Source organism: Pezoporus wallicus, unplaced genomic scaffold (assembly GCF_028554395.1).
Source record: "Pezoporus wallicus isolate ANWC-B61680 ecotype Strahan unplaced genomic scaffold, APGP_CSIRO_Pwel_v1 contig_227, whole genome shotgun sequence".
In the NCBI taxonomy this organism is placed as follows: domain Eukaryota; kingdom Metazoa; phylum Chordata; class Aves; order Psittaciformes; family Psittacidae; genus Pezoporus; species Pezoporus wallicus.
Window position 1 is genome coordinate 12731516 of NW_026635704.1, and position 11267 is coordinate 12742782.

The 11267-nt window shown below is 40.5% G+C and overlaps 1 protein-coding gene and 1 long non-coding RNA gene across 3 annotated transcripts in view; one reads left to right on the plus strand and one right to left on the minus strand.

The window, feature by feature from the left end:
• The window catches only part of MEP1B (meprin A subunit beta), a 28309-nt gene extending 22325 nt beyond the window's left edge, over window positions 1–5984 (plus strand). Inside the window, exons 12-16 of one of the 2 annotated variants that reach the window (XM_057397687.1) lie at window positions 799–981; window positions 1429–1535; window positions 1575–1732; window positions 4111–4309; window positions 5609–5984. In XM_057397687.1, coding sequence (XP_057253670.1) covers window positions 799–981; window positions 1429–1535; window positions 1575–1732; window positions 4111–4309; window positions 5609–5626 — 665 coding nt within the window. In that variant the 3' untranslated portion in view covers window positions 5627–5984. Of the gene's footprint in view, window positions 1–798; window positions 982–1428; window positions 1733–4110; window positions 4310–5608 lie in introns of both variants that reach the window. The other variant, XM_057397686.1, reaches the window with a different exon arrangement.
• On the minus strand, window positions 1712–11053 carry LOC130592942 (uncharacterized). The gene is made up of 3 exons (XR_008970707.1): window positions 10943–11053; window positions 2327–2427; window positions 1712–1808 (listed from the first exon to the last, which is right to left on the minus strand). It is a non-coding gene; the product is annotated as an uncharacterized LOC130592942 (long non-coding RNA).
• Between the last annotated feature and the right edge of the window lie 214 nt (window positions 11054–11267).

The window sequence follows — 11267 nt, forward strand, 5'->3', positions numbered from 1 at the left end:
CATAGATAGATGGACATAAATGTGCTCTCTGCTGTTATGGCCACAGTTTGCACTCTGCTCCTTCTCCTGTGTTCATGTATTGTTGATAGCCCCCAGATTCCCAAGAGAAGCCTTGTAACTACTATCCTTTCTCTAACCAGCGGAAGTGTTGGAGTAGGCAGTTTCTTCTCCCTCTGGCAGATACTTTCATAGACAATCAGGCTCAGCTTTGAGATTTAGAATAGGATTTAATGGAGGGGACATCAGTGGCCTGTGACTGTTCAGGTTGTTCAAGTACCTTGTACCCTTTGTCCACATCAAGAGATGCTCTTTTTTGAGGAGCACTGAATCAATTCATTTCACATATGATTCATGTACTACTAATCTTTTTTTTCCACTACACTTACTTTAAAAGAACTAAAAAGAAAATACAACCGGTTTTCAGCCAGCTCTTCAATAACCTAATCTCCAGCAAGTCCTTTTCTCAATACCCTATGCTAAAACAAGCCATTGAAGATCTCCATTGTCTTGAGCGTCTCATCAGTGTGGAATCTCAAGCAAAAAATCTGCAAAAATCTGTAGTCAGGTTCAGCATTGTTCTTAGTACTTGAGTTTGAAGTAATTTAGTGTGTTCTCCGTAACTGTGATATCCACAAGCAGCTAAGGAGAAGCTGGCAAAGTAGGATGCCATCTGCCGTGGTTGTTGAGAGAGGCCTCAGTACTTTTTTGCAGCAGGGATTATCTAAGAAAGGAAGGGACCCTACTGAGAAAGAAATCCAGAGTGGTCCCACACTCACATTCAGTTGATTTTTTTTCCAGAGTCTTCATCAACGTATTTTTGGGATAGGCCAGATAAAGTGGGATCCATAGCAACTTTTCCTAATGGAACTACATTCATGAGAGGTCCAGGAAGTGGAACAAGTGTATTTTTAACTCATCAGAGACTTAGAAGCCGCAACTTTATTAAAGAAGATGGCATTTATATTCTTTTAACAATGGAAGGTATGTAAACATTGCTGATATTCTTTATGATACAGTAAAAAAAGGAGTGTCACATACTTACCAAGTAATTAATGATGTAGATATAGATACACATGATGTACTTTGATGTACTTTTGGAAACTTTCCAGCTTTGGAACTACACGTGTATCTAAGGTCAAATCATATGTTTGTGAATAGGTACATGCACTATATAATTCCTTTATCTTATGTGAAGATACATAAAATTATACTAATCCTGTGCAAATTATTTTGAATAAGATATTTTGAATACATTTTTCTGTTTCTGAAATAATTTAGAGGACATTTCCAAAATACATCATGCTCCTGAAAGATAAGACCATTTATCCATTATACCTGTGGAGAGGTTCTTTTTACTATTAGAACTTGTCATTAGAATAAGAGTAAAAATAGCATGAAGACCTTATTGCTTGTGTTTTTATCTTGCAGATATATCAGATCTACTATCAACTCAGCCAAGTGTTTCACCCACCCATATTGTGAATACGCCCAGTGCCAATACCATCAAATCTACCTCTATCACCACTGTTACCACCAAGCCCACAGCTACCACCAAGCTCACAGCTGCCACCACTAAGCCCACAGCTACCACCAAGCCTACCACCGCGACAACACCCACCACAACAGCCTCTGTCACCGAAAAGCCAGAGATAGAGACTCCAGATTTCTGTCCAGACAACCCTTGTGAAAATGACGGTGTCTGTGTTATTGTAGACAGAGCACAGGTGTGCAGGTAACTGCCTATATTCACTTTGAAATGCCATTTTAGGAAGAATAATGAAAGTCTGTAGTAGAATAAATCTTTGCTCCTAAGGAAGGGAAAGACGGACTTTAGCTGATTAAAACAAGTATTTCCAACTGCTACTGTGAGACTAAACTTATGACCAGTTTGGGCAACAGAGCTCCTAACCACAGCATTTGACTGTTAGAAGTACTCTGCTTGACTTCTCTGTAAATTGTATTTTAAATGTGTTTATCGTTTTCAGTAATGTCTTAGCCCAGTGTTATAAAGTGAACTGTGCACCTCCTTTGAAGTCCCTATAGCAAAAGCTAGAAGAGTTAAGTATAAATGTAGTTGAAATAAAAGAGCGTTTGTATCAGTAGAAAAGATGTTTAATACTTCTCAGGCAGGAAGCAGCACAGACATTGTTTTAGAATTTGATTCAGAAATACAGTTAGTGCAAATTATGACCATGAATTGCTGAAGTCTAGTTGCTTGTCTTTGATACCAGCAATGAAAGCTGAGACCTAAAAACACTGTTTGCCCTGCAGGAAAATTAATATCAACTTTTATTTAATTCTCTGTGGACACATTTATGTAACCCACCTGGCTTATTAGCATTGTTCCAGGTCTCAAACAAGCTCTAATGCTGAAGATAGTAACCTTATGTGAGGCTGTGCCAGGGCAGGTAGGCTGGAGGCAAATACCTAAAGGCCAAGAGCAACAAGAGTCAGGATGACTCATTGTTATATCTCCCCATTTAGAAACCTTTTGAAAAATAATTCTTGTGCAACTCATCAGAAAGAGGTCACAAATACGAGTAAATGTCAAGAAGCTGTTCCAAAAAGACAGATTAAAGTTATACTGAATGTTATGCCTGATTTTTAAATTACAGAGAGAACATTTAATTTCTGACATATCTGGACTATTTGAAGTTTTAGTGCCTATGGTGTGACCTACTTTCTGTCCTAGAGAATTACATGACCAGCAGTCAGTTTCTGCTCTGATTTTCTATTGAGAAACAAGGGGGAATGTGATACAGAACTTTAAGCCAGATCACATGAAGTCCCCCAACAGTCAGTGTCTTCACAGTGCACTGCAAATAGACTCATTTTCAGCGTTGAAGGTAGATCTGAATAAATGGCTTAGACAGTAACTAGAGAAAACAACACATAAGGAACAATCTGGGTTAGAAACGGGCAGGTGTGTACTCAGAAGTACTGCGCATGTACATTTTTAGTGTTAGATCATGGCATCCTTACATTTTCACTATAAAATGTTTTGGAGCTGATTGTGATGCTGGGTAAGGTGAAGGAATCAAGTCCTGGAATCTGATTTTAGTTCTAAACCCAGATGGCTGCTAGGATGTTAGTCACTTTACTTCTTGGGAGAGGGCAGAGGCAGCTCATACAAGTTCTTTATATTTGAAAATTATCTCCTTCTGGAATAAGAAAGTCTCATCAGACCATTCCACATCTACTAGTGGAGAAGCACTGAGCAGGCAAAGGGGAATGTGGTGGGAGCACCTTTGGCTAGCTCAGTCATTGAACTGGGGAATTCCTGCAGCTAAGTTTTGGTTCAGCTGCTATCTGGTCAGAGGTGCCTTGAGAGTCCCTCCTGTGGTCTCCTCCCTGTTTATCTCACAGGTTCAAATTGCTGCATAAGGTGAGCTGAGAAATAAAAAAAAACCTCAAAGAACATGTGAGGAAACAGGAGAATGACATTTCCTGGAAATGTAGTTTGATTGGATAAAAATAGCAGTGTAAAACTTCTGGATCAGTTGCCCCAGGAGCTCATTCAACTCCTTCCTACAAAGGCTTTTTGAAGAAGATAGAAGGGCTTGGTGTGAGAGATGAGCATGATAAAAGGCAGAACTGCATGAGGATTTGAGGCTAATTAGTAATAGTGGGAGCAAGTATTATATGACATTGGTCCCAGTGACAGGAATTAGTTTCATGGAACAGAAAGAGAGTTTTCTATCAACATAAGTACTACAAACGTCAAGGAAAAGGAAGCAGATAAGTGAACTGAGTGATACAGAGGGTGTCTTTGTTGGAAGCTAAAGGCAATCATTCTATAGCAGCAGCTCTATAGATCAGCTGCAGAGAAGCATTAAGCAGTCAAATGGATCAGGATGGTGCTTGGGTTTTCTGGCAAAGGCTCTCTCTGAAGACATGACCTGAAAAACAGCAGGAAGCTGAAAAAAAGCACATGTGTAAAGGCAGTTGTCCACGCAAGACAACTTTAAAATATAAGTCCATTTTCAGATAACTTCATTATGCTCTGTCATATAGAAACAGTGCATCAAAGATGCAGTTTTTCTTAAGTAGACCTTTTCATGCCTTTAATCTTTAGGTGATGATAGCACACATTTGTTCTTTTACTTCTAGGTGTCCCGCAGCTGACAACTGGTGGTACATGGGAGAAAAGTGTGAAAAGAAAGGCACAACTCAAGAAAATACTGTAATAGCTGTTTCTTCAACCATGGCTGTATTTGTTGTAATGCTTATTGTCACTATCACAACTGCAGTGTGCCTTAAAAAGAAATATAGCCAAAGAAAGGAAAATGGGGAGAACCTGACTCTAGAGGTAAGTATTCTGTCTCTTTTAACAAATGTATGTGTAAGTACACACACATATTTACTAAAAAGTAAACAATCAAATTCGGTAAGAAGTAAACTGGAAGATACCACATTTTGGCAGTTTGAAGGCTACAGCATAGAAATTAAAGAGCTCAATAAATTGCTACTAATTTATCAAACACCAAAAAGCCACTTCATCCTCCATTCCCAGCACTCTAACTGCTCTGATGGCAGCCTACTTGGAGTGGGGAGAGTGTGAACAAAGGGGCTTATTTTCAATTTGTAACTAAACTGTGTTTTCCACTTGGTGGACTTGTATTTCATCTATTACTACATTTTCTACTAAAGATCACACCTGGAAATGGTGCTAAAAACCCAAGCCTGAAATATCAAAGCAAAAAGCAAATCTAAAAATCAGTTTCCTTATTCAGTGGCCATTTTTTATTGCAATGAACAAAGTAGCCATGGAAATCATGAGATTTCTATGGGAGAAAAGAGATTTCCATGGAGGGAGAGGTAAGAGAAGACAGAATGTTGAAACTATCTGAATGACGAGATCACAAAGGCCATGTAGTGAATAGCAGCAGCATTTGGGCAGGTTTTCACAGGAAATTTCATAAAGTCCAAGGCACATAGTCTCTTGGTTTAAACAGAGATTTAAAAGTTGGAAACAGTAAGAGTGACATAACTTAGAAGGACTCACAAAGCACAGGAGAAACTCTGTAAGCAGATTGAAGATGAGTGGCCTTTCAGACAGCAGAATTCCATTTTTAATTGTGTAATAATATAGCAGCCTTATAGCATCTGAAGAGGGCCTATAGGGATGCTGGGGAGCCACTCTTCATTAGAGACTGTAGTGATAGGACAAGGGGTAATGGGTTAAAACTCAAACAGGGGAAGTTTAGATTGGATATAAGGAAGAAATTCTTTCCTGTTAGGGTGGTGAGGCACTGGAATGGGTTGCCCAGGGAGGTTGTGAATGCTCCATCCCTGGCAGGTTGGACGAGGCCTTGGGAGATATGGTTTAGTGTGAGGTGTCCCTGCCCATGGCAGAGGGGGTGGAACTTGATGATCTTAAGGTCCTTTCCAACCCTAACTATTCTATGATTCTATAATAATATCCTTTGTGTGCTATCCTGTTGGGGTGCAGTACCTCTGTGCAATGCCAGATACTTGACACTGTTAATTTATGACCTTCCAATAGACAATTTTGGTTTCTTTGCATGTAATGCTCTTACAGTATATACGTATTCCCTTCCCTACACTCTTTTAAGATGCGGTTGTTTGCTTCTTTTTTCCTATTTAGACTAGAACAGCCTTCTGAAGATAATGCAAACAAGCATCAAAGACACAAGACGAACATCACTTGAAAACCACAACTATGTCATTGTTCTTTCTTTTATTTTTATTTTAACCATCATGATAAAGGCTTATAAAGTCTGGAAAATAATTCATCATCTGGATAAAATACTGCACTAAAGTCAGTGAGTGTCTGACAGTGTTGTGTATTGCTGTGCAATGGAGCAAAATGAGAATATATTGTATGACATGCCTTTAAGTCTACCAGAACGTGAAGAAAACATGTAAAACTGCCTCCTGACTTTCAATCAGCACAGTGAAGTCTAGGTTGCTATCTTATCATCATACAGATGTCTATAATAAATGGGAGTCGGACCCTGTAATCACTGGGTATGCTGTGGTTCTGAGTGCTGCAACAGCTGTCAGTCAGTAGTGTGAGGGTATGTGGAGCATGGGAGCTTCTGGTTCATTAAGTTATTTGGTCATGATCTACTTACTATAAAAGAAAGAAATAGGAAAGTAATAAATTAACCACACAGACGTGCAAACATTAAGGAGGAAGTCACAACAGAGACAGTAATGAGGACCCAGAACACTTCAGCTGATGATTGATGTCCCATTAAAGGAACTACTCAGGCAGAGTCTTCAAGAATGTCAATCTGAACAACAATTTTCAACTGACGGGGGGAAACACGATTAACATGAGTATTGCGGAAAACCAGAGGCTATCAGAAGAGGTTTGTGGACTTATGTAAAAATGACTATGGTATGTTTAGGGAAAGGGCCAAAGAATACAAAGATGAGGGGAAGGATCATGGTGGATTGGCGAAGAGCTAGTGTGGGAAAAATGGTGCCAGCTACTGCAGGCAAGAGAGAACTGTGTTTCAACGACCAGAGAAATCCACAGGTCTTAGGGCTTGTGGGTCTAGGTACTAGCACATGGAGGGACTAGCATGCAAGAACCTGTGTGCCAGCAGTTGGAAGGACCATGGGCTGAATGGCTAAACACCAGCATCTGGAAGGACTGGTGTGTGTTGAAAGGTCCAACTGCCAGCAACCAGATAAGAGGCCATGGGCAGAACAGCTGTAGGTCTGGGTGGTAGCAGCTGGAAGGATGAGGTTTTATGTGGGTTTGAAAGAGGTCTAAGCGCTGGCAATTGCAGAGACATGGGTCTGTTTATATTTCTTCATTGAATTTAATCCTCCCCAGGCAAACTTCAAGCTGGACTAGCTGGTGAGTTGGAAGAAACATTTCCACATCTGGAGGTCTTGATCTGAGCCACTGACTGGAGAAAGACAGCCCAGGGTCCAGGCGTGGATATTAGGCAGTCTGAAAGCCTATGATAATATTCAAAGGCACTGTGGGAGTGTTTATGTGATGAATCTGTGAGTGTATGTATCTGTTTCACTAGCAAACATCACATTGCTCTATCTGGCAAGTAGGTGACTTGTATACCAGTTAAAGGATCCCATGTCCAGGCTTGGCTATTAAACAGGTTTAGGGGCCATGCTAACATTCAAGGGGGCTATGAATGTGGGTGTATTTGTGGATGGGGAGAATGAGGCCATTTGTTTTCACCATAGGACCTCCATTCTGATCAGCTGGAGGGGAGGAAGAGGACAGAGTATTTGCACCTGTGTGAGTTTGGGTAGCATGGTAGGTGGGTTCTGCTACCCACCCTGTTCTGTGTGTGTGTGCAGCAGTCTGTGCGTTCAGCCACATTAAGGACCCCTGTGTGTGTGTGTCTCTTGGGTACACGCTCAATTTTGCTATAGGCTGGACCTGCAAACACAAAACAACTGAATCCCTGGGAATGGGATGTAAAGATTATCTGGGACCATTCCTGGCTAGGCATTTTGTCTGGGGAGAAGGGATCATTGGTCTTGTAGATTTGCTGACACTGTTAACAGCCTTGGCAGGTAGGTTGGGCTACAATTCAGTGGGAATTGTATGGAAATACACGAGCCACAGGAAGCAAAGTGTACTTCCCTAGGGACACTTTGCAGAGGAAGATGGCAGTCACCATGGGCACAGATCATCACATTTGCAGTGGTTTGGAGCAGGGCTGTAAGAGACAGGAGTGCCAGTAATAGAAATGTCAGGTCACACCAGATGGTTGGTAGACTGGTATGTGAATATGTTCACATTTAAAGGTCAGCAGCTACTTTGGTTCCCTGGATGGATGTTGATCATCATAACATTTATTGTGCTCTTTACCCTAACTCTGGGCAAGAGCAGTTCAAATGTATGGAAATTTGATGAGGGAACTAGTCTTTCTCTAAATGGCACTGCATGGCACAAAGCAACAAATGTGTACGCTTTTGTACCGGCATTACATATGTAGTCCTCCTCTGATTGATATTCTCTGAAATGTAGTTATATTTAAAGCATTCATAGCTGGTTTTATTAGCTTTTGTCAGAACCCAAAGATTCGTGAAAGCAGCCAGACAAAATTAACAAAGAATCGTCAGAGCTGACAAACATCCTGGATAGGAAGATACCCTACTATAGCTGTCTTAAAATAACTTTCCTATTTTGACATGTCTTCATCAGCAGTTTTCATGCAAATAATGCTCCAAATGTGCCTTCAATTAAGATATGCACATAGATTTACATGGAGTTAAGAAGACACAAATGAGACTGTTCATTAATTCAACTGTGGCTAAAATACTTAACATTATAAACAGTGAGCATTTCATAATTTCAAATGTTAACTGCCAGATTTGTTACTGCAGAGATAATTTATATCTTTTGAAATCCAGATTGCATGAAACGGCATAAATACGTACCTGTGCTTTCATCAGAAGAGAGTTTAATACACAGAGCAATGTATTACAATGCATTGCGCAAAATACGAATACCGTAGGGTATATGCTGAAATGGTAAACTTCCATGGGGGGAAAAAAACACAACCTTATGCTTCTGCTTATTAATTTCAAATAGGAATCAATGAAGAACAGAACTTAAAACTGAATTTCCGTGTCAGCAAATATGAACAACTCACTTTTCAGTGGTGTGCAGACTCCATAGAGCCAAAAGAGACTGAGTTTTCATTAATGTCATTAAGTGACCTGACATTCTCATGAGGAAAAATGCTTTTTTTTTTTTCAATTTACAATGCAGAAAAATTACTCAGGAAGCCCAGCATAAGATCCAGTATTGCACTTCACTGTCTACCACAAAAGTTACACTGCTAGCTCAAGTTCCTGAACAAACACGTTTTTCTTAGACAGCTTAAGCACAACTGACTTACACTGAAGGTATTTTCCAGTGAAGAAAGAAAGTGAGAGATTAAAAGTACATATGTGGTTTAGGAAATGAAGTGTTTCAGCTGGAATTTTCTTCTTTATGTGTGGATACTTTACTTGGATTTGTAATTTAACTGGTTAAAGCTACAATGCCTCAGTAGTGCTCACCCCTTGTGAAAACAGCAACAGAAATTCACCAGCCCAATCCTACAGCTTCCCTCTGGAGCTGACTTTCCTTCTTCCCTGACTTTGCCTACACGGTTACTATGTCTGCATCCGTTATTTTTCATGAAATAGCTTAATTTTGGAGATGTACATGTGACACGTTTACAAACTTCATCATGGATAGATACTGTGTTGGTCAGCCAGAGACCCATGCATGGTGTTGCAGCCTGGGTGTTGTCCTCCCTAAAGCAGATTTATTCACATAAAATTTTAGTAAAAGCCTTTAATGTAAACTTCTCTGTGTGAAATCACCCAAATACTAATAGGATAGTAAAACCCACCAACATTAGACCTGCAGCAAGTTCCACTTTCCCATCCTTCTCCCAGTGTGATGATTCAGGTTAAGATTTGTGGCAAGGAGTTGCTCAGCCTGCATCCCTGGTCAGGCACATTCCGCTCCTAGAAAACAGGACAAGTGGAAAAAAACTATTATTGGGTTCTCACAATGTGCAGAACAAGGGCTTGAACTGTGGATATTGACTCCATGGGTCAACTGCCCTGCTCCTGTTTCTCATTCATGTGATCTCTGCCGGTACCTGGTGGCTGCTTCCCCCAGCAAAAAAGACCCAGGCTTAAGTGAATGTTTTCTCTGCTCCTCCTTTTCTGGGCTCCGGACTAGCTGTACAGCTGGAGCCAGCACAGTATGTGCACATTGTATTTAGAGCTGTGTGCATGACTCATTCCCCACTGCTGAGTCTATCAGAGCCACAGCATGGGTTTAAAAATCAAATAGAATAACCCCAGTATTCAAGTCAGTGGCTCAGGTTTGGATTAAGAAAAAAGGTAGGCTGTTCTCGCTACTTAGCAGTCTTTCTCCAAGGATCTCAGCATTGCAGAAAATCTTTTAGGCATGCTACCCAATATCTATGCTAAACAGCCTCATATTCCTGATATAGGCAAACCAGACCAATTTCATTGCTATTTGCATCACACGGATCAGCTTGCTCAGTCTAGCTCTTTTTTGCACAAGTAGCAAATACCTGAATCATAATGTCTAACAGTCTGGCTGACACTGCATCGGCTAAATACAAAAAAGGGACCGATCCTAGACACCAGCTCTCTCTTGTCTCGTATCACCCGTGCCAGCAGACACGGGTGCAGGGTGCACAGCAGGAGTTGTGAGGTATTTTGTTTTAGTGCAGATCAAAGCACAGAAGTGGTATTTCTCCTTTCCTTTCCTTCCCCTCCCTCCCCTCCCCGGCCCCTCCCTGTTTCCTTTCCCTCTCCTATTAGAGCTTGGGGGCTCTTGCTAAAACACAGATTTTCAAGCTATCATCTTCAGCGCCAGTAGTAGAGATAGTCATGTCTCAAAAGGAGAAGATAACCATCAAATAAACTGCCTTTCCTGAACAGTCAGTTGCTGCTTTTCAAATCTAGAGTTGTTGCCTAGAGACTTTTGTAGTATTTGATGCACTAATGGCAAAATACCTCTATTTTGCTCTGTGTTATGAAATGATAAAGAAATTTAATATACGGTGATCTCATTTTCCCACTTCTTTCAACTCCATATATTCTAGTTTATTGCAAAAGACAGCTCAGAAGTCAAGTTTTAGTCATTATTTTTTGTGCAAGAAGATGATGAATTTTTGTCAGTGGACAGATTTCACGTGGCTGCTCTCCTTGTCCTGTGTCCTTTCTGAGCACCAGCAGAATGAACTGGGAAAAAAACAATGACCGCAGCAATTCAGGCTGATCACCCCTCCTACTCCCAAATTAATAATTTTCTAGAGTGCATATGGATCAGTCTCCTTTGTATCAAACTTCTTCAAAGTCATCATCCATCACAACAGTGCCACCTTTTCTGTCATGTAATTCAACCCCCCCCCCCCCCCAAGTCAGTTTATTACTTAGTCAGTTTATTACTTACAACATGTACACAGTAACTGGTGTCATAAAGGCTGAAGGCAGGTTTACATTCCAGTTTTCATTTTAATTTGCTTACAAATTGCTAAACTCTTTCCACTTCGGATGAAATGGTCCATGCTTGATCTCCACCTTTGACTTCACCTCCTGTGAAAACAAAACAGCATCAAAGAAGCTTAACTTGAATGTCTGGAACTTAAAAGAACAAAATCAAACCTCATTGTTTCCCAAGGTTGCAACGTTTAATCCTACAATACATAAACATGATTGCTCTTCCAGTGCAATACTCACGGGAAAAAAGGCTTGTGTGCTCTTTAGCAGATTTGAAT